The sequence below is a fragment of the Capra hircus genome, chromosome 19 (assembly GCF_001704415.2).
Source record: "Capra hircus breed San Clemente chromosome 19, ASM170441v1, whole genome shotgun sequence".
NCBI classification, from domain to species: Eukaryota; Metazoa; Chordata; class Mammalia; order Artiodactyla; family Bovidae; genus Capra; species Capra hircus.
Genome location: NC_030826.1, coordinates 22,954,901 through 22,978,575, shown reverse-complemented (window position 1 = coordinate 22,978,575; position 23,675 = coordinate 22,954,901). Strand labels below are relative to the sequence as shown.

The following is a 23,675-nucleotide window of genomic DNA, read 5'->3' as shown; positions in this document are numbered from 1 at the left end:
GCAGGCTGATCTGGCTTGGGGCAGCCGGTTCTCAGCAGCATTCCCTGAAGAGTTAACATGTCAGCCTCTGACTTTTCAGGCCATTAATCTGCAATGCCGACTAGGCAGTTTGTAGTTCTGGAAGGAAACTGACAAGGAAGGACTCTTGCTCACCGAGTATCTCAAGCCGCTGCTTCTGAGCATGTGCAGGGTCACAGTGTCTTCCTCCCTTTCCCTTGGCCTGGGGGGAGGCAAACCATCTGCTCCTGGAGCTTGGGCCTTCCCTGGGTCACTCCACCTCACAGCCTTAGGTATGGTCGACCCAGGTCGTTTCCCCATATCCTGGCCATCAGGCTGGCTAACCTCTCTGCTGCGACCCATCTCCCTTCACCCCTCCTCCCTCTCCCACCGCCTTGGCTTTTGTTTGGCTGAGGAAATGGAAAGCTCACACAGGAAGTGCTGGGCCTCATCTGCTCGAGGTGCTGAGTCTGTTTTCTCTGTGGATGCTGGAGCAAATGGACCGTTGCCGGCTCATGCGAGCTGCTGCCCATCTTTGGGCAAGGGCTCAGACTGCAGCTGGGCACGTGGTCCAGGCTGCGTCCACCCCCAGCTGGCCTTCACCTCCAAGGCCACAGAGAGGCAGACAGGGCTGGGATGTGTGAAGCAGATTTGCTCAGTCTTTTCAGACTTTCCTTCACAGGGATAGCAAATCTGACCAAATAATGTGAATCTCATTGCTTGGTAAACAAGTTCCTGTAGCTGTTAACTTACTCTTTGGTGAGTCCAGACTAGGCTGGAGAAGTCAGTGTGCTAGAGAATAGAGTCCTTCCTGCACTGTCTGCCTTTGCAGTCAGAATCAGTGGCTGGTTGTCCCGGAGTGCAAGTTTAAGCATAGAGGAGGGGCCCCGCCATCCCAGGGCCTGACCACAAGGTACAGTGGTTTGAGGGCTGGTGCCACTGGACAAAGCAGACCTGGTCTGACCATCACCCCACCTCATAGCCTTCAGATCCAAACTGTGGAAAAGTGGAGTAAGAATTTACCTGCCTTCTTTCTGGTTTCTCATATAACCTCCTAACACTCACTGAATGGATGCTATAGTTGAGGGATTGGCAGGGTCTGGTGGTTCTTTTCTAGGTTACAAAATGCCATCTCCCATTCGCTGATCTTCCATACTGTGGAGCCTTTTTCTTTTAAGGCTGTGAGGAATAACATACTCCAGATAGTTCTGTAGGTGTCAGAATAGAAATCCCTCTGACACGCTAGGTCCCTATGCTGCTCTTCACTTTGGAAGGTCTGGGAATGTTCCCAAGAGAGTAGGAAGGAAGTCACTTCTACCTAACACCTTTCCTTCACGCGTTTTCATTAGTCTATGCCCGCGTTTGTTTTCTGCAAAGTCAGATTCCTCATTGATCCTAAACTAAGGTGGCCAGAAAGCCTGCACTTCAGTTTTCTTCTCCTCCAGAAATGCCTACTCCCACATTGTCTCCTTGACACATTTGGACCCTTGTTTAATCTTGTTCTTTCATTCCCCGTCTGCCTTTCATTGTGTTACCATCTTTCCTCGCAGTCAGTCACTTTGAAGCATCCTCCACCTTCTCAGGGGAATTCTAAACCACATCATGAGATCTCCCTGGTTCTCTCCTCTTGGCCCATATTCTTCTTCTTTCTGGTCACATTGACTGTTCCTCGCAGGAGCCACTTAGGCACATATGGAGCACTTGTTCTGATGGTGACAGGACTTCCCCGACACTGCAGAGTGACAGGGGCAGGGCTTCAGAGCCATTTGTGCCTCTGCACACAGTGGCATTTAGTAGGCTGGCGTTGGCACGTGGGCACATTGACTTCCCATTCGTGTCTGTTAGGAGTTGTAATGGGATGGCTTTGTATCCGAGATTTGGGTATGGAGGATTGTAGCAGGGTATGGAAAGTTGCCTTGAGCCACTATAAAAGGCAGTGTAGAGTGCTTTGGTCTGTTTAGAACAGATCACAGTCTTTGGAGGGGCCATTCACATGTTGGGGGTTGGAGGAGGAGTGGGGAGCACAGATTCTGTGCCAGAGCTTTCGTGAGAGGGGAGGGGCAGCCATTCCTGACTCTGCCCAGGGAGCATGAGGCCATTGTGAACATCAGGTGGTGGAGAAGAGCACAGCAACGGGCTTCCGCAAGCCCACGCGTAGCCCCCTTGCATCCCAGGACCTTTGGCAAGGCGAGGGCAGTGGGACAACCTACCTCATTTCAGAGGCTCCGCCAAAGCCAAATCTTCCCTCATCTTGATCTCTAGTTCTCAGTAAGTGAAGGAGTCAGGGGACTTTGAGAACATCCAAACCTAGCCCAGCTGTGGCAGTTGGTTTATTGCTTTCAGCTGGTACTTGAACCCAGGTCCTGGTCTTGGAGGCTTTCCCAGGTTTAATCCCCGGAGCTTTCTCTGCAGCTGTATGACACTGCGCTGACCCCGAATGAGGATAGGAAAATAGAACCGGTGCCAAGCCAGAGTCTCTTTTTCATTTGGAGTCTGGCTGTCTGCCCATGACCAGGGTTACATAATGGGAAACATAGCCGGGGCTCTGGAGAGCCCGCGCTTCACCAGGCTGCCCAGACCTTCACATTCTGATGCTATATATCTTCCTAATTGTAGCTCGGATGCATTTATCACACTGTTGGATTGGAGTACTGTTAAAAAAAAAAAACCTCCAGAAATTCCTGGACTTGCTGCTTTTCCATGGCTTGCCTTGTGCATGCTGGAAATGACCTGGAGGGAGCCCCCTGAGGTGCCGCCACCTCAGGAGACGTGGGGACATGGAGGGAGCGTGCAGTAAGCTCATTTCCGCAGGGAGCCCGCCTGTGCTGACCCTGTAGACGAGATAGACATTCCTGAGTTAAAAAGAAGCTCGTTCGCTCACCCTCCTAGGGCAGCTCTGAAATAAGAACTAATCCCAAGCCTAGTCGGCACCCCTTCAAGGACGCTTAATACGTCTTCCCAGAAGGGCATTTTAGGAGGTCACTAAGTACTAGTCCATCAGCACTTCCCTGAAGGAAGTGGTGGTGACTGTGGGAAGCCCCTTTGCTACCCTGGCTCCCCACCCAGTCTCCCTGGCTCCGGGTTGGGGCGTCAGCACTCTAGCCTGGCACCAGGGGGTTCCTCTTCCTCCAAGTGCTGAGTGTGGGGCACACGTGATCTCTCCCACGGCAGGAGCCGCCATCCCCCGCCTCCCCCCCCCTACTCAGGACTTCTTGTGAGAGGAAGGGGTGTTGGCCCAAGGCTCCAGTCTGACCCCAGCAGGGTACAGCCGCTGACCCCGGGAGAGTACTTTCCAGCTCCAGGCTGAGGTTATTTGGGTCCAGTGTGTGCTAAACTGAGAAGACGTGTTGGAGTGGTTACAGCTCAGAATTCAGAGAGGCCGGAACCGTGAGAATCCGCACCAGGGAGGCCACCGAGGACTCCACTCAGGCCATGGAGATGTCGAGGTCCCCTGGGGACCGCTCTTTCCCAAACACACAGTGCTGATGGGTTTAACACACCATCATCATGCGACCGAGGCCATACGTCTGAACGTAGCTTAGGAGAACTGAAGTCAAATAAGGCGTTGACCTAGAGAGAGGTTGAGGGAGGTACAGGAGAGGTACTTGAGAAATCCTGGAATGAGGTTACCGTGACCTGCTTGTTGGCCATAGGGCTCCAGCTGCACTGCTGAGAACATGAAGTTTATGTTCTCGGAGAAGTGCAGGGCGACTGGACTGCAGATTGATCTTGCCCTATTGGGCAGAATTAATTTCAGCGGGCACTCTTCCAAGGGCCCAGGTTGACTTGTTTGTGTGACTTAGAAAGGCAGAAAGGATCTTCTTTAACTGAGTCTCGTAGTTCTCAATGGTCACCTAATAAACAGTGATGTTCTCAGAGGATGGTATCTGGCCGCCCATGTCTTAACTCCTAGAGCAGTGAGAGCCCTGATAACGTCGTCTCCTGTTTATATCACGGTGGCATCTGGAAAATACACTGTGGTTCCCGAGTCTCAGAGAGAGCTGTGTAGATCTCCCCCACCCCCACCCAGGCTCTGCCCCATCCTGCCGAGCTGCCTAGCCTGAGACCAGAGCTGGAGCCTCAGCCCACTGAGAACAGAGTTGGCTTTCCAAGGGGCTTACCGAGCTATTCAAGCCCAGGTACTATTCTATTGACCCTACCAGACTTGTTGCATTCAGGTCCGTTTCTGCTGTTACCTCCTCATTTCCTCCAGTTTCGTCCAGTTGGGTGGGGGGGTCCTGCAGGGCTCCCGTGGGGCTTGGAACCCCACGTGGAGGGTAGTGGGCTAGAATATGATGGTCCGTCAGCAAACAAGTTTGAAAAAGAGGATATAACATATCTTAAGAGCATTTCTCTTGCTGTGGCCTTTAGCCTTTCCCCTTTGTGGCTGTAGTCCACAGGCCATCTCTTTTTCAGTTTTCTTGTGCCTGGCTTCTGTGCCATCTTAGCTGTGTTTCCAGAGCTCCTCACTCCAGGAACCAAAGACCCAACTCGTTTCCCATCTGTACCGCTTCTCTGATCTTCCATAGCTCCAAAACACAATGCAGGGCTTCTTCTCACTCAACTCTTTCCGGGTTTGTTCTGCAGCTGTGGCGTTTGAATGTTAGTGTTTAAACAAGCTGGTATTACACAGGAAATGGCCACCTCCACAGGCCCCTGCAGGCTTGTAACATGGGGTCATTGTACTTGATATTAATCACCAGTCAGCCTGTTCCCCCAGTAAAAATATGAAGGGGTGTGTGAGGCCTCTGTCCTCCTCAGACCTGCCAGAAGGATGGCCTGAGCCCCAGTGGGGCCCTCGTCCTCATTCTCTGAGCTGTCGTCCCGGCCTCGGGTGGAGTTAGCAGAAAAGTTCATACCTGACCTGCTCCCTATAAAACCAGCAGATCTGCCTTCCTTTCTGAAGTTTAGGAAGGAGCTTGATAGGGCTCTGTGGTATAACTTGCCTCACACCTGAATCTTTCCAAGCACGTTGTAGTTGAGTGGCATGTCTTATGAGGAAATGCCAAATTTGAAGAAACCAGAAACCCACTGGTCCACCTGAGATCAAAGATTCTTAGATCCTTGTACCAAAGCTGCTTTTCAAACGCTGTTTGCAGAACTAACCCCAGCCCAAAGGGTTAATCTGATTCCTCGAGTCAATATCCCCCCAAACAACCGGCCAAGAGTGTGCGTTGGTTCATTTCTGTGAAATGTGTTTCCCTAGTCACCTGGGCTGGCCTGGGCTGCATTGTATCGGCCGGCAGCTGCACCGCACTCAAACTGACAGCTACATTAAACCTTGGAATTCTGAGGCAATAAAAAGTAAATTAACTCTTATTTTTTTCCTTTCCTGGTGGAGTAAGTGAATGCCTGTCTGTAGGGAAGTGAGCAAGCCGTGGTCCTGAGTGCATACCTCTAACTAGCCACCGCTGGTCGGTCCCAAGCTAGGATCTGGTGTTCAAACTCCAGCCAGAGGTCTACTTTCCTGGTGTGTGGCGTGTTCTGTGGGGTTGGACCACTGGGTCACCCTGCAGCCGCCGATCCCTGCTCACCAGTCACATCACAGCTGCCTGAGAGGCTCCCTTGCCGCCATTCTGAAGCCCATAAACAGACCCGCATGCAGTTTCATGTTCTCTGGCTGCCTTGCGTCTGTTTGGGGGGAAGATTTTTTTGGACTCTGGGAGCTTTCTCCAAATATGAGCTGGGACCAGAACAAACCAGAGGGATTTGCCCAAGTGGATAGCGCTCTAGAGGGTCCATTTAGAACCACTGGTGGCTTGAGCATGTCTGGAAACTCTCCTGGGGAGTCATTTCCTAAGCGTTTCTAGAAGAATGGGAGTGCTGTAAAGTTCCTCACAGCCACCAGAATTGGACATCGGGCCCCTTGGCCCGGGCCAACCTTGAATCCTTAGCATTCAAGGGCTGAAGTAGGGTGAAGGTTGGAAGGCACTCCCAGCTGGGATAAAGACTAGAGCAGGAAAAGGCTAACTTTTCCCCTTCTACTCAGACAGGAAGCCCTGCGTTCACCCACGGAACTGACCTCTCAGCCCAGAGGCCCGATCAGGATAAGCTGAGGTGATGTTGCCCAGGTTCCAGGAATTACCTCATCCCATTGCAGACATCTTAACTTTGAGTTCAGACATCTCACCTAGTGTTTCGAAGTACTTCTTCCCTTTAGCATTAGTTTCCTGACACTCCCCTCTACCCCACGCTCTGTGGGGAGTCACCGTATGGTCCGTGGGCACCTGGTCAGTTGTGTTTGTGGGGCTTAGCAAGGAGGGAGAGGACTATCGATGAGCTATGCAGTGGTCTGGGGCAGCCCCTCTGTGGCACCGGAAGAAAGAAGCCACTAGACCTGCACACCCATTTGGAGGGATCCAGACAGAAATGGCCTTTCCTTGGAGCATTTTGTGTATTTATTCCCTTGGTTCTGCTTGGTTCAGTCTAGCTTGGCCCCTTGGGCCCCTTGACATTTCTGAGTTGGGAACTCAGGACACTTCCTATGTCTTCTGGCATCAGCTGCTGTTTACAAATCAATGCTAGGGTAGGACCTCCCATCCACTGCATTTGTGCAGTGAGTCTCCAGGTTTGGGCACAAGGTGGGTGGTAATGGGCGAAAGGCAGATGTGGGCAGGGGTCCCTCATGGTGGCCAGCAGCCTCTGGGAGGAGTCCGTTTTGGTTTATCTGAGCCTTAGGGACAGGGAGCATGGTAATGAGAACCACATGGTACCACATATTTCTTCGTCTTGGATCCAAGATGGTAGGGGTGGGAGGACGAGAGAGGGATGTGGGGCCTCCCATTGTGGCAGCCATGGGTAATTTTCTGCTGCCTCTCCCTGGCTTTAGATGCTGCTCACCACCACCACCTCCCCCTGCCCCCAAGTACGTCCTGAAGCAGCCTTGACCTGCACAGCACCAACCAAGGCCCCCAAGCCAAGAATTCAGCTGGGAGACTTTTCACCTTCTTCCTTCTCGCTGTCGTCTTTCCTGTTTATTTTCCAAATTGCTGCTCTGCAGCCGAGCAGTGCCTGTTGGCCAGAGCTCACCACTGCTGTGGGATCAGACTCAGGCAGTGGGCTCAAGTGGCCAGCAGGGCACAGGGGGAGGAAGCGGGGAGCTGGAAGAGCCTCCCTGTGCGTCTCCCATGGGCAGCGCTAACCTCGGAGGCGGCCCTGAGCGGCCCTATCACATCCGGTGCTTGTCTCTGCAGCCGGACCGGAGGATAAACTATCAGAGCTGTGGGGCAGTGCATCATTCCTCTTATTATTTTCTTCTCTGCAGATGGGGTCGTGGAAAGTTCAGTTCCTTTTAACCCTCCAAGTTCTGTTTATTCTACAGCTGGTAGCCTGAATGCCGCGTTTCCCATTACATCACAAAGGGGCTCAGGCAGATCTCCGCACAGAAACGTGTTGCAACTGTTTATTTTTTTCCATATTTAAACATTTCTGACAGCCAAACTCAGCCGAGCCAAAAGATGGAGCTTTGTGAATGAGTCCGGTCGTCGGTGTCTGTGCAGAGAGAGAGGCTTTAGAAAGCTCTCGCCCCTCCAGTGATTCTTCCTAAACACGTTCTTGTTCCTGGGCAAAGCCTGGGAGGCGAGTCATTGTGCGATACACGTGTGTTGATTATGTGCCGTTGTGTGATTAATGGAGCTGTGTTCCGCCTGGTTCCCAGGACACTCTTGAAAACAAGATGTTTCATTTCATGGCCTTTTCCTTGTGCAGCGATTTCAGTAAATAAACCAGTGCAGGCTCCTTCCACCTGGATCCAGGCAAGGAGTCCTCACACCTCCACTCCACTCTCTCCCCCAGCATCACCTTCAGTGCCATGGCCCTTGAATGCCCTCTCTTCTGCCATCTCCCAAAAGCTCCCCATCTCCGGGCGAAACACGTTCCTGGGATCTGAGGCCCCTCCCTGGCAGATCAGCTCATGCGCAGTGACTCCTCTGGGAAGATTCCAGGATGTAGCTCACTCTTACAGCTCTCTTCTGCTTCTCGCCTCTCGCCACCCCATCTCTTGAGCCTCATTGTAAAGCTTTTCTTTGTTATTCTGTGCAACTCCTTTTACAGTACAGCTTAGCATCCATAGGACACTTGCCTGTTCCAGACGCCCTGGTTAAGGTAGTCTTCTGGAAAAGAAAGCCAAGTCCTGTACAGCCCAGGGCCTATAAAACTTGGCGGGTCCCGGATCTGACCACAGTTTGACTGTTAGAGCTGTGTCCCATACAGATGAAAAAAGAAAGCTCTAAGGATCCTTAGCACCCACCAAAGCAGGGATGTGAGCCACAGGAGAGTTTTGACAAATGACAGTGACAGAGAAGTGAACCTCCTTTTTCTAATTTGGCTCTGAAGTTCAAACTGGGGTGAGCCGGACTTTGCCTTTTCAGGAGTTCTTAGCATGTTCAACCAGGACTTGGTGATGCACAATTAGGGTGAGCAGCCAATCCAGTTTGCCCAAGACTGAGGAGTTTCTGGCGACCTGGGACTTTCAGTGCTAAAACTGGGGCAGTCCCAGGCAAACCAGAAGAGTTGGTCACCCTGTATGTTACCTTCCGCTTGTGTGGGAGAGGAGGGGGAGAGTGGCGGCCGAGACAGTACTGATGTTGTTCACCTGCTGAAATGCATGGGTGGCTTTTCCTTCCCAGGAGGATCTTGGCAGGCCAGGAATGAGGTTTTTGTTGGGTGTGTTTAATTGTTTTCCTCCTTACCTATAGGAAGAGATCTCTAAACCGTTGTACGGGACTGGGGTGGGAGGCAACAGCCACGTGACTCATTGCCTGGTGTGTCTGGTCCCTCTGGCCGTGTAGGAGGAGGAGAGATTGGCATGGTGTTGCTGTCAGTGTGGCATATACTTGGCTGGACAGGAGCAGGGGAATTCTGGGAGCCGCCTCAGGCACTGGTTGTCTTGAATGTTTGAGTAAGTGTCTCAGGCACACTGTCTGGAAAGGTGACAGGACCTGCATTAGGCAACTGATTCTCTAAATTCTTTTTCCTTTCTGGTTAGGATTAAAAGCGTCCCCCTAATCAATTTCAACTTTGCCGAGATGGATACACACACACCCACCAGATGACTGCCACGGGCACAGTTTTGTCTCCGAGCCCTTTTGGTTAGATTTCCTGGCAGATGCCAGTCGTAGACGGCATTTGCCACAGCACGTCCCTGCCCACAAGTGCTTAGACGGCTTGAACTGGTCCCTCTCTAGAGCTGCTCTTCTCGTCTTCCCTCTTTTCTCGCAGGGTTGCTGTGGATGTGTGGTCGACGCTGGCTGACTTCTGTAACATACTGACTGCGGTGAATCAGTCTGAGGTGCCACTGTACAAGGACCCGGACGATGACCTCACCCTCCTCATCTTGGAAGAGGATCGGCTTCTCTCGGGCTTTGTCCCCTTGCTGGCTGCCCCTCAGGACCCCTGCTACGTGGAGAAAACCTCGGATAAGGTCAGCCCCAGGCCAAACATCCCTCCCCCATTCACCCCTCCTCTCAATTCTCCAGACTTTTTTATTCTTGGGAAGTTTTCTGTGCAAACGGAACATGATTAAGTCATTGAGGAGGGTGTTAAGGGAAAATATCGACCTTTTAGCCGCTGACATCCAGCTCCGTGTCCTGAAAAAAAAAAAAAGCCCTCTCGACTTCCTTTGGTGTGTGTGTGCGCTCGCTGGCATGTTGTATATACGATCATTTCCTCACTTGTTTAAATAGTGCAGCTTGTGTTGGCAGTGCTCTCACTCAGCTCCAAATGGTTTGCATCATGCTTAAGGCACCCTCCTTCCTCCCCCCTTTCATCCTTCCCCCCAGCCACAAAACTCTGCACTAGGAAAACAGCCAGGGCTTTTTCCCTTCTCTAAGGAGGAGAGTGATAAATAGGTGACTAGAGAGAAGCAGACACCATGTGTTAACTTACAAAAAAGCTTTTAGGAATATGAAGCATTCCCCGCTGCCTGGTTTCTATTTTTCTTCCTCTGAGGACCACGTTTTAACCTGAACTTTTTCCTTGTCTGTCTGTTTATAGAAAACAAAGCCCATTGCCTGTTACCCTGGTGGGGACCGTGGAGCTCTTAGTCTCTGCTTAACAGTTGGGGCTGCGGCCAGGTGTGGAGAGTAGAGCCGTCCTTTCTGCTTCCCATTCCCAAGCAGCAGTTGCTGGGCTGGGGAAGTCGCGCCCACAGACCCCCGGAGTAGGGTCTCCTATGCCAAGCAGGGGATCCCTGTGACTGACCCCTGTGCTGAGTTGTTGGCGTCACGTCCCCTAGGGGAGAGCCTTTTGGGGACAGTCCCACAAGTGGCTTCTCAGAAGGAAGGCTTTTGAGCTAGACGAAGTATGTATAGAAAGGCAGGGAGATTTTTTTGTCGTTTTAATGTCAGATAGTAAAAGTTAAAATCCAAACGTAAACTACAAATATGAGAGATTTTATGTTAAATGTAAATTTTTTTAATTCATCGTTATGAAAAAAGGATCTATGTTCCTTGTAGACAAGTAAAAAGGAAAAAAATGTATCCACAACTCCTTTACCCAGTGGTAATACAACTGTTGTTTTTGCTGATTATATACAGTCATATTTAACTTCCAGTATATACACACACTTTTTTTAAACACAACTAGGGGTCATATTATACATGTTACTTGTGCTCTGCTTTTAAAAATTTATTTGGCTGTGCTGGGTCTTAGTTGTGGCATAAGGAAACTTAAGTTGGGGCATGTGGGATCTAGTTCCCTGACCAGGGATCAAACTCCGGCCCCCTGCATTGCAAGCGCAGAGTCATAGCCACTGGACCACCAGGGAGGTCCCTGTGATCTGCTTTTTTCATTTGTATCTTTTAATGTATTATTAAATGGAATCATGTTTGAGGATCACTTAGTATTCATTTCTATGCAAAGATTTCTTTAACCAGTGTTTGCTTTTTTGAACCAAGGGACTGTCCTGAATTTTTGAACTACTATAATCAGTGAAGTGATTCCTTATAGTAGAATTTATTTCATATATTCCCTTTGGTTAAATTTCTATAAGCAGATAAAGGTCTCGACATTGACATATCAATGGAGTTTAAATGCAGTTAATGACTAATATTGGGAATGTGAGAACCTTTCTCTCTAGAGAAATACTCATTTTCTATTTTTCCAGCAAAAAGTTGGAATAAAGTCCTGCTGTTCTAGTCTCCAGAGGGAATACTAACGGGGAGTTGTGTTGCGTGAGGCTGAGGACAGCTAACACAATGCAAACTTTATGGAAGATGTTCAGTTGGAAGAGTTGGAAAAGAAACTGGGCAGCCACGACTTGGGCCAGGGGAATCCTAGTACGTCCTGTTCTTCTGTGATCATCGGGTGGTCTTGACTCTGGAGGGTAATTTTGGAAACTGGCTGTTGGGTTAACTATCTTTCAGTAAAGAATGCAGAAGGAGTCCTAACCAGCTTTAGACTTGCTAAGCCTTCGCTGTGTGGCATGTTGGGATCTGTTCCCCCACCAGTAGCTGAACCCGTGCCTCCTGCAGCGGAAGTGCAGAGTCCTGACCCCTGGACTTCCAGGGAGATCCCTCTCCCAGCTTTAGTGTGAGCACATGATACACGTGTATGATACAGTATATGATATACAACAGCACGTGGTAAGTACGTGACTGGCAGGAAGAACAGTAAGCCCGTGGTCCGTGCCCTCAGCCTGTGGTCGTGAATCACAGGCTGCCCAGGGCAGTCGCAGCTCGCTGAGACTCAGGTGGCCTGAAGGTAGTCTCCACTTTGAGGACTGTGAAATTTTTTAATACGACATCTCCAAATCCAGACTTCTGAATTTCTTTCTCCTCCAAACCTGATCTGTCTTCAGTCTTCTCATCTTGGTAAATGGCAGCTTTGACTTTGGGGCTGCTCATGGCAAAAGTCTTGGGGTTATTCTTGGCTCCTCTCTTCTCACACCTCCATATCTAATCTGTCAGCAATCCAAGTCTTCTTTACCTTCAAAATAAACGCATACAGTGCTTTCTTACCACTGCACCCTAGTTTGATTCAGTGAAATGCCTTCTGGTTAGTTTCTCTAGCTCCTCCCTCCTCCTGCTCTCCAGTCTGTTTCCAACACAGCCACTGGAATGAGCTCTTTATTTCTGTTTGTTTATTTTATATTTGGTCGTGTTGGGTCTTCGTTGCCACACACCAGCTCTCTCCAGTTGCGGTGCGCAGGCTTCTCATTGCAGTGGCTTCTCTTGCTGCGGAGCACGGGCGCTAGGTGCGTGGGCTTCAGTAACTGCAGTCCCTGGGCTCTGGAGCCCTGGCTCAGTAGCTGTAATGCACGGGCTTTGTTGCTCCGTAGCATGTGGGATCCTCCTGGCCCAGGCCTTGAACCCATGTCCCCTGTGTTGGCAGGTGAATTCTTTGTGGTTTTTTTGGAGGATAATTGCTTTACAATATTGTGTTGGTTTGGGAGAGAGGTTCAAGAGGGAGGGAACATAACGTATACTTATGGCTGATTCATGTTCCTATATAGCGGGTGAATTCTTAACCACTAGACCACCTGGAAAGCCCAGAACGACCTCTTTAAAGCATCAGTAAGATCATGTCCCTTGTCTATGAACTCTCTGGTCCAGCTCCTGCTACTCTGCTTGTGCCCAGTATGGCCTAGTCACGTTGGCATCCTTGCTGTTCCTCAGACCAGCCGCACACTCAGGGTCTTTGCACTTGCTTTCCTCGTAACCTGGAGCACCCTGTCCCCAGAGCACTGTGTTGCCCTCTCACGCCCTTCTCGATGCCACCTTGGTTGGAGAGGTCTTCCCTGGCTACCCTGTGTAAGACGCTACATGCCTTCCTTTGCCCTTTTCTCTCTTTCTCTCCATGGCAGAGAAAAAGAACATCTCTTGAATACCTAGCATGTGTCAGTCCTTGGACAAGCTACTTCTGTCCAGTATTTAAGTCCACACAAAGTGCCTGCCAAGTAGGTATTAGTACCTTCATTTCATAAAAGAGACAACTGAGGCTCAAGACAGGAGCAAAGAGTGATGATCAGCTCTTAGGAGACATCTCCACCACTGACCTGGAAGGTCAGTATCGATACGGGGGACTCTTTAGGAACTCTCAGCCTTTGGATACCTGAAGAAGACAGACGTCTCCTCCAGCTTCTGGTGTTCACAACTAAGGAATTTATCTCAAGGGCTTTGTGGCAGCAGTGTGAGAATTTCATCTTGGTCGAGCGTGGTCACGTTTGGTCCAGCCTGGATGTTCACTAGACAGGTGTTCACTGAGCAGACAGACCTACACCACTCCTGTGTACACAGCAAAAGAGATCCAGACATATAAGGCAAACACCCACCTGGTTTGGAAGATAACTTGTGGCATACACAAAGATGTGACAAGCAAACAAGTTAATTTGCGTCTGTAGTTAAGGAGGAACTCTTGAAATTTTATTGAATTGGTAGTTTCCCACTGAAGACATTGCTCAAGGAGCACTGATTTGGCATTAACCGATTAACTGTATTTCCCAAGCATATTCCAAGTAACTCTAGTTTTATAGGTTCTTAATAGTTAGGTGAAAAAAAGTTCCACAATTGTGTAAATTAGAGTAACACAGTATTAGACAGAAGCTGTTACTGCAGGACTTTTTGGAACTTCTAATGTCATGTACATTGCAAGGAGGATAGCCTTTGCTACCTTTCCCAGACTTGATTCACCCTTGATCTTTTTGATTTGCTGAACATCCTTCAGGATTAATATTCTGCCTAAAAGAAGCAAACTGTAATAGAAAACCCAGGCATGGGATGAACAAGAAGTTGAGAAAACAGGTGGCTGTTGGGATTATTCAAAAGTGAGGTAAAAAGTATGGTTTAGGGTCAAAGCAACAGAGCGGAGCTGGTTACATGTAGACAGAAATATCACAGACATTGGACATTAGAGCCAGCTAGGAGAAAGTGATGTTAAGTTCATGAGTGGCTACTCGGCACCTTAATTCAAGAGGTTTAGTATCTTACCCAGGGTCATGTAGCTAAGTGAGGTTTAGAATCCTTGTCTGTATGGCTTCAGCATATCTTATTCTTATGAATGATTTGACATCTAGGATTTGCTTCAAAATAATCTAGGGAGGAAGGAAGGTGGATAGGAGTGTAGATGGGAGAAAAAAGGCCAAATATTGATCGTGATTAAATATGAATAATGGGTTTTTGTTGTTGTTCAGTTGCTAAATTGTATCTCTTTTCAGTCCCATAGACTGCAGCACCCCAGGCTTCCTTGTCCTTAACTGTCTCCTGGAGTTTGCTCAAATTCGTGTCCTTTGAGTCGGATGCTATCTAACCATTTCGTCCTCTGCCACCCCTTTCTCCATTTACCTTCAATCTTTCCCAGCATCAGAGTCTTTTCCAGTGAGTCAGCTCTTTGCATCGGGTGGGTACATGGAGTTTCTTATATTAACAGTATTCCACTTTTGTACATATATGAAATTTTCCATAAGAACAAGTTTTAAAACCCTACGTGCTTTTTGCTGCATTATACTGAATAAGCATAAGTGATTGAAAAAAGTAATCAAACCATAATAATAGTAAATTTAAGATTTTGCAGTCAACTGGTCAGGTTCCAGGCGTGCTAAGCTCTTTACACATATTTCCTCACTGAAACCCCAATAACCCTGTGGGCAGATAGGAGAAGTGGTAAAAAGGAAATTGTTTTAGGAGAAACATGTTGAGTTCATTTTATATGTTAGTTTATATCAAAAAAGCTTAATTATATAAAAAGCATGCATGTGACTGTATAGCTATAGATAGTACTGAACAAGGATTTATTTAGTGACAGGCTATTTCTTTTCTTAGGCTCTGAAGCTCTAGCCATTTAATGAGAACCAAATCATTTATGTCATAAGTAGTGATGTAAGCTATCCTCATTCTAGCTTCCCCAGGTAAGTTAACTTGTGTGATCTTCAGTGTCTTCATTCCCATGTTACGTTATCTGACCCAAGAACTCAGTGAAGAACTTTCCAACAAGTTAATGCTGAGGCAACTTTTAAGCTTGATTAAGAGATATAGGTTGTATTATAGGGTGATGTTGTTTAGTCTCCTCAGTCGTGTCCGACCCTTTTGCAACCCCATGGACTATAGTCACCAGGCTTCTCTGTCCATGAAATTTTCCAGGCAAGAACACCGGAGCGGGTTGCCATTTCCTTCTCCAGCAGATCTGCGTGACTCAGGGATAGAACCCATGTCGCCACATCTGCTGCACTGCAGGTAGATTCTTTACCTCTGAGCCACTGGGGATGATGTTAGACATCTCACAGTCATATCCCATTCATTCTTAAACAGTCATCTTTGCTTTCTGTCTGGATGTAGGATCCCAGGAAACTGTCATTAATACGTAATTGAGGTTAAAAATGAGACTGTCCAACTTTTGAAACCATTGGCTTGTCCATTTCTTAAATGACTGTTTTGGTAAGTTGCTTGTTGTACACATAATTATGCAAACATTTTAAATAGAAAATATAGAAAAGCACAGGAAAATAAAAATCATCTACAAACTACCACCTAAAATTAACTAGTGTTAAGGTTTCAGAGGTGTCCTTTCAGTCTCCACACCCACCCCCTCATGCTTATATGTGTGTATTCTTTTCCTTTAATACTATTGGAATCATATAGTATATGCTTCTTGTTTTGTGCTTTTTTAAAAAAAAAATCGTTGTTTTTATATATGTACGCGTGCACACACGTATACATATATATATATAGTTTGGGGACAAAAGTTGCCTTTGTTTTTTGGTGATCTGGAAAATATTCATAAGTGGGACTAATTTTTTTAAAAACATGACATAATCTTCTATTCTCTAAGTATCAACATCAAGAATGAAAGCAGGGGGAAAGTCCAGTTGACTATCCTATATTTAAGATGTAGAAATTAGGACTGTTTACAATATGTATTTTCTTTTTCACACAGTTGCATTTTGTTTCTAAATTTATAATTATTTCAAATTTATTTTAAATGTTTTCAGTGCTCAGTTTTTAGTCTATTTATTCTGTGGCTTTCCCATTTTTATCTTCTTTACTTTGACTTATTTGTTATTTAGATGCGACATTATCGAATTTTTCCCAGCAAAGATAACGTGAAGGCTTTTTAAAAATTAAGATGATTTTTTGTAAAATACAGTAATATATATATATGCCAAAGAATCAAACAATTTAAAAAAATGTATAGGCAAAAGTCACAATCTAGGGATAACCACTGTTAACAATTCGATATTTGTCTTTTTATACCACTTCTATGCCCATTGAAATGTATTTATAAACATATATACATACATGATCAAAATGATAGTGCGGTATACATTCTCTTCCTTACTTTGTTCTTTTCATTAAACAATATATCAATGACATTCTTCATGGCTGCTATCTGAACACTTGTGTTTTGAAAGTGTTCTTATTTTGCCCTTGCACATGAATGGCGACTTAACTTAGGTCAACTTTTTTCCCCTTTAAAACAATAGCTATTATTCCATTGCATTAGTGGTTAGGAAAAAATGAAGAGAGTCTTTTCTTCTTTTGTAGGTTTACCTTTTTTTTTCCCCATACAGCACGGGTAACTTACAACTTCTTAAATCTTGAATTTCAAATTATATGAGGATTTGGTTAGATGTTGGGCTCTGCAGTTTAATGTTGTATGGCATATAATGAGCTCTTTAATAAGCACATGCAGTTCTATCTTTGGATCAGAAAAGTTTTCATGTCTCATGTCTTTGATTACTAATGGGTTTGTTCTTTTCTTTGGTAATTTCTTTCCTCCTGACGTGTATGTTAGATCTCTATTCTTTATCCTCAATATATCTTTCTGTCATCATTTTAATTTTTTTTTTCCTTAACCTCTACAGCCTCAAAAGGCTTCTCAAGTTTTTCCTCTCTGTAGTTGGTTCAGATTTTTATAGTGTTGATTCTATTCTTCACTGCTTCTAATTCAGTTTTTTAAATTTTCAGTTGCATTATTTGTCTCCTTATTTCCCTGTCTTATCCTGGAATCTTTATATTTTTGCCTGCCTTTTATCCAGGTCTCTTTTATCGTTTTTGTTTTTATCATTTTTTAGCATACTTTACAAAATCTGTGATTTTAAAAATCCAATCCAGTGTGAGAATAAAGCAGATACTGTCTTTTTCATCTAACATTTTTCCTCCAAGTATTCGGTTTCTCCGTCTCTTTGCATGCTCCGTTCCCTTTTTTTATGTTTCAGGCTCTCTTCCTTAGGTCCCAAGCTTATATTTCTGCAATCCAGTTCTGGCGATTTATGTTTCTTTAAAGGTTTACTCCATTCTGATATTTTGTCCATAACAGGTTAGGTAGATTCTCACTGGATGCCTTCTTTGTCTACAGATATTATTTAAAGTCAAGTCTAAATTTGGTTGATATAGGTTTGTGCTACCAAGTCACCACCCTGAAGGGCATGGGGAGGAGGCCAGGTGGTGTGCATTCGCAACATGTGAATTTATTTTCTGTATGTTCTGTCCTGTGTATAATGGAGCTACTTAGCAGAGCTAGCATCCCATGTCCAGTTTTTGTTTCACCTAAACAATGAGGCAGTTTCTCGACCTCCTTCCCAGAACTGTGGCCTACCGTGTCAAGAAGAAATTCCACCCTCTGGCCACTTCCCATTTACATTTTTTGGGGCCTCTCTAAACTGCTGATTGTGAATGGTACTAATCTGTAGCTGTGAAAAGTCTTCCAAGTGGTATTCTGCATCTGCCCCCACATCTTCACGTTTTGTGGTAGGCAGAATAATGCCCTCCCCCAAAGATGGGCCACATCTTGTTCCCCAAAACCTGTTAAATAAATTACATTACAAGGCAGAAGGGCCTTTGGAGATATGTTTAAGTTAGGGATGTTGAGACGGGAATGTAACCTTAGATTATCCAGGCGGTTTGACATATGCACAAAGGTCCTTACAAGGAGGCAGGAGGGTCAGGGTCAGAAAAGGGAGACATGGTGATGGAACCAGAAGTCAGAGAGAGAAATTTGGAAATACTATGCTGCTGGCCCTGAAGATGGAGGAAAGGACCATGAGCCTTGGAATGCCAGATGACCTCCAGACACTAGAAAAGGCAAGGAAACAGATTTTTCCCACAGAGTGTCTGGAAAGAAGAGCCCTGCCAACACCTTGATTATAGGACTTCTCATCTCCTAGCCTACAAAATAATAAATTATATTGTTCTAAGTCATTGAATTTGTGCTATCTTGTTAACAGCAGCAGTAAGAAACTAGTTGACTCTTCCAAACTGAAGAATTTTGCCAGGTTCTTCATAGTTTCTTCTCTTTCTGCTTTCTTTTTATTTTGCTTTTTTAATTATGAAATATGCATATGGGAATATGTAAAAGAAAAAGACTGATCCCTCGGTGAACAACTGTTATTACCACCAAGCATGTCAAGAAATAGGATGAGACAAGAGTCGTTAATTATATTTCATTCAGATTATTTTGAAGGTTCTAGCCAATACAGTAAGATAAGAAAAAGTACTAAAAAGACAATTGGAAAGAAAAGGAAAAAAAAAACTATATTTGTAAATAATGTGATTCATAGGTAGAAAATAAGGATAAGTTATTCAGATTAATAAATGAGTTTAGCAAAGTTGTTGGATGTAAAGTCGGTATACAAAAATCAATTCCGTGTCTGTATACTGCTGCTGCTGTTGCTGCTGCTAAGTCGCATCAGTCGTGCCCGACTCTGCGACCCCATAGACGGCAGCCCACCAGGCTCCTCCGTCTCTGGAATTCTCCAGGCAAGAACACTGGAGTGGGTCGCCAAGTGCCTTCTCCGATCTATATACTAACATCAAGCAAAGTAAATTTTTTTTTTTAAGTTGCTCTCTCAGGAAGGGAAGCTGTGGATTGGCTCTTCATGACCTGTTGCTAGCTATCCTCCATCCACCTGGCAGTAATTCCCTAAGGTTTATGGCAGATGGCTAGCATTTTCCCATTTAACAGCTGTTGACTGCTATGTGTCAGGCGCTATGCTAGATTCCGTGGCCCTTGGCTGTGAACGTGATTGACAAAGGAGGCCTTGTGGGGAGTGGGGGGTGTGCTCTGTGTATTCAGTTTGGTCACTTCAGTTGGGATTTTGAAATTAGAGTTAGCTCAGGAGCATATGCTTATAAGTTTTTTAAAATTATTAAAGTTTTTCTTTGTTTTACAAAATAGATGTTCCTTTGAAGAAATATTGGAAAAATCAATATTAGCATTCAGGAAAAAAAGATCCCTTGATCTTTCTGTCTTCTGTCCTGGTTGGATAGATGGATGGAGAGAGAGATACATGTGAAGTCTTTTGCTTTTGAACAGAACTATAATGAAAGTCCATATATTGTTTTGTAATCTACTTTGGTCATTTAGCAGTAGATGTATCCTGGATATAGTTCCATATTCACTTGTAATGTGAACTTTAATGACTGCATTATATTAATGTGTATGGACATGCCATGATATTTTAATCCTCAATAAGACGTTTAGAAAGTTACTGACTTTTCACTTTTGTAAATGATGCTATCTCAGGCAGTGTTGACATTTTTTTTTTTTAAATCGGTTCATAAGGTAAATTTTTGAGTAGAATTACTAGGTCAGGGCTTCCCTGGTAGTCCAGTGGCTAAGAAGTACCTGCCAATGCAGGGGACATGAGTTCCATCCCCAGACTGGGGCGATCTCAGACACCACCAAGCAGCGAAGCCTGTGCACCACAACTACTGAGCCGCGCTCTAGAGCCCACAAGCCCCAACTGCTGAGGCCCGCTCGAGCTCAGGAACAGGAGAGTAGGCCCCGCTCACCACAACTGGAGAAAAGACTGCACACCGCCACGAAAGCCCAGTGCAGCCACAAATTAAATAATCTTTGAGAAAAGAAGGAATCACTAGGTCAAAGAGGGTATACAGATTTTTAAGACTTTTGATAAATAATGCCAAATTGCCCTCCAAAAAAGTTTATAGCTGTGTAAACCGCAGAATATCATTTCTTGCTATCTAGCATCCTCACTAATCATGAATGGTTTGATTTTTTGGTAACTAAGCCAAAGATGGGCAAAAAATAGCATCTCATTGTTTTGATTTTCATTCTTTGTTTACTAATAGTTTCTTTTTTCTAGTGTTATGCTTACTGAGTATATGTATTGGTATCATATTTTATAAATTATGTTGTTTGCCCATTTTATGATTAGAATGCTTATCCATTTTTTCTTAATGATTTGTAAAGGCTTTTTATGAATAACTTTTGAACTTTCTTTGGTTACCCTCATACAAGAGGTGTTTTATTTTTACACTGAATAAGATAAGAGCTTTTGGAAACTTGGAAGGGAGAGCACTCTCTAGTTTTTAGGCACTAAAACATGTATGTTCCTTTGTCATACCATGCTGGATAAGATCTCTTTTTTTCACCCTTTGAATTATTTCTCCTTCTTGGAATTCCTTCTCTGTTGGTCTGTAGATAGCTAAGGAAAAATTGTTTCCAGTCAGATGTTTAGAAATAAACTATGAACTGTGTTTATTTCCTTCACTGTTTTGCCTGTTTAATCAAAGGGGCCCTGCTGCTGCTGCTGCTGCTAAGTCGCTTCAGTCTGTGTCCGACTCTGTGCGACCCCATAGACGACAGCCCACCAGGCTCCCCCGTCCCTGGGATTCTCCAGGCAAGAACACTGGAGTGGGTTGCCATTTCTTTCTCCAATGCAGGAAAGTGAAAAGTGAAAGTGAAGTCGTTCAGTCGTGTCCGACTCTTGGCGACCCCATGGACTGCAGCCTACCAGGCTCCTCCATCCATGGGATTTTCCAGGCAAGAGTACTAGAGTGGGGTGCCATTGCCTTCTCTGCAAAGGGGCCCTGGATACTGATATAAGGGACTCTAGTGGAGAAGGCAATGGCACCCCACTCCAGTACTCTTGCCTGGAAAATCCCATGGATGGAGGAGCCTGGTGGGCTGCAGTCTATGGGGTCACGAAGAGCCTGACATGACTGAGCGACTTCACTTTCACTTTTCACTTTCGTTCATTGGAGAAGGAAATGGCAACCCACTCCAGTGTTCTTGCCTGGAGAATCCCAGGGACGGGGGAGCCTGGTGGGCTGCTGTCTATGGAGTCGCACAGAGTTGGACACGACTAAAGCGACTTAGCAGCAGCAGCATGAGCTCTCTAGTTGTGACTCATGGGCTTAGTTGCCCTGTGGCATGTGGGATCTTCTTGGACCAGGTAATCAAACCCTTTCCTCTGCACTGGCACATAGATTCTTAACCACTGGACCAGCAGAGAAGGCGTCTTTTTCTTTTTGCATCTTCTCGCTTGAGGTATGATACGTTGATGGCTCGTTTCACTGGTGGCCCTTTGGCACGCATCTTTTGTACTGTGTATTTCTCTCTGTCGGCTCATTGCCCTCCCTCACCTTCTTGTGTGTGCTCTCTCTCACCTCTTTACTAATTGTATATAAATTTACAGAATTACTAATTACCATTTCCATTTACTTCCATCCTTTCAGTTTATATCAGTGACTGTGATTTATAGAGGGCTTCCCAGGTATCACAGTGGTAAAGAATCCACCTGCCAATGGATATATCTCAGTCTGTTGATCCATCCACTTGATCATGGCCACATTTGGGTTGCCTTATCTTTCAATGTTAGGAGTAAAGATGCTGTAAACATTAATGTACTATCTTTTGTGAACAAATGTTTTTATTTCTTTGGGGTAAATTGCTAGAAATATCAGTAGAGTTGCTCTGCCATATATAAATGACTTTCTTAAACTCCCGAATTATTTTCCAAAGTGGTTGCACCATTTTACTCCCACTAGCAATGGATGAGAATTCTGGTTGCTTTGCATCATTGCTGACATTTGTATTTCTAGTTTTTATGATTTTAGCCATTCTCATGTATCTTATTTTAATTTTAGTTGGTGTTTTCCTAATGGTGAGCTTTTCATGTGTTCTTAGCAATTCATAGATCTTCATTTGAGAAGTGTCCAAATCTCGTGCCCATTTTAAAAAATTGTTTTCCAATAAGAGTTGTAAAAGTTCTTTCTAGACTCTGGACACAAAGCCTTATGAGATTTTGTCCTGTGAATACTTTCTTTTGTTTAAAATCACTGGACATTGTGGATAATTTGTTAAAGAGATTCTGGACTTTGTTACCTTCCTCTGCAGAGTATTCTTTGTGGTTCTTTTTTAAGAGGCAGTTATATTACTGCTTGATCCTCTTGAACTGGTATAGGATTAGCTTTTATACATTATCAGTGCAGCTATGTCGGAACCTAGGATGTTTCTCAAGCCCCACTAACTTGGTGATAGTCAGCTTCCAAGCCCCATCTCCTCTGCCAGTTTTGCTTTAGGCTGGGTTTTAGGAACAATTAGTGCACTTTCAGGTTAGGTCTAAATCTAGAATGTGGCCTGTCTGGAATTTCGGTTGGTTTTCAGGGGATGTTGCTGTTGTTCAGTCGCTAAGTCGTATCTGATTCTCTGCGACCCCATGGTCTGTAAGCTGCCAGGCCCCTCTGTCCACGGGATTTCCCAGGCAAGAACACTGCCGTTCCCTTCCCCAGGGGGTCTGCTTGACCCAGGGACTTGAAGCTGCATCTCCTGCATCGCAGGTGGATCCCTTGCCCCTGAGCTACCGCCTCTAATAGCTTTTTCTCCCACTTTTAGCCCTGGAGCGGCTGCCACCTGGCAAGCCCTGGTCATCTTGGCCTACATATGTACCGTCGAGCCTTCACGTACTTGTGCACTGAGGACTCTCACGTGGACTTCAAGCCCTTTCTTTGCACAGCTTTTTTCTGTTCATTTCCTTACTCGCAGATTCAGCCCTTTCAGCTGCCTCGGATTCTGTTCTCTGTCTCCTCAGCTCCTCAGGACAATCATAATATCCCTGGGATTCAGCTTTCTGTATCATGGTTGGAAAATTATCCCCAAGCAGAGGATGGAGTGATTGCAGGCTCATTTCATGAATTTCTTTTCCCTCGGGGATCAATGTCTTGCGCTGCCTGTTGAGTACTGCCTAAAAATAGTTGCCTTATATATTTTAGAGCTGTTTATGGGGTGAGGACTAGTCCGTTACCATCGTGGTCAGAAAAATAAGATGGACTGTCTCTACTTTTTTTTTACTGTTTCGCTTTATTTATTTAGTTATGGCTGTGCTGGGTCTTTGTTGCTGCACGGGCTTTTCTCTAGTTGGGGTGAGCAAGGGCTCTTCTCTGGTTGTAGTGAGCGAGGGTTGCTCTCTAGTTCAGGGCACAAGCTTCTCACAGAGGTGGCTTCTCTTGTTGCGGAGGATGCGCTCCAGGGCACGTGGGTTTCAGTAGCTGTGGCTCCCGGGCTTTTGAGCACAGGCTTTAGATAGTTGTGGTGCATGGGCTTAGCTGCCCTGTGGCGTGTGGACTCTTCCCGGACCAGGGATCGAACCCACGTCTCCTACACTGGCAGGCGGATTCTTTACCACTGAGCCACCAGGGAAGCTCCTGTCTTTACTTTCTAATTACAAAAGTAGTTGATGCTCTCTGCAGTAATGTTAAAATAATACAGACTAATAGAACATGAGAATATAAGTTCCTCCGTTCGAAAGATGATTGTTATTAGCAGTTTAGTAGCAGAGTGTTGATTTTTCTAATAAGTTTCAAATGCATGCTATGTATATATTATGAGTATTTTTTGTTTTCAAAATATCTTGAACTGTTTCTACATCAGTTCATATAAATCTATACCATTTTTCAAGTTGCATCATGTTTGATTGTATAGGTATGTTTATCTCTCAGATG

At 45.6% G+C, this 23,675-nt stretch overlaps 1 protein-coding gene across 2 annotated transcripts in view; it reads left to right on the top strand.

Moving 5' to 3' along the window:
• Positions 1–23,675, top strand: part of SMG6 (SMG6, nonsense mediated mRNA decay factor) — a 200,781-nt gene that overhangs the window by 98,604 nt on the left and 78,502 nt on the right. For both annotated transcript variants that reach the window (XM_018064405.1, XM_018064406.1), the window contains exon 13: positions 9,217–9,418. In XM_018064405.1, the coding sequence (XP_017919894.1) occupies positions 9,217–9,418 (202 nt within the window). The remainder of the gene's footprint in view (positions 1–9,216; positions 9,419–23,675) is intronic.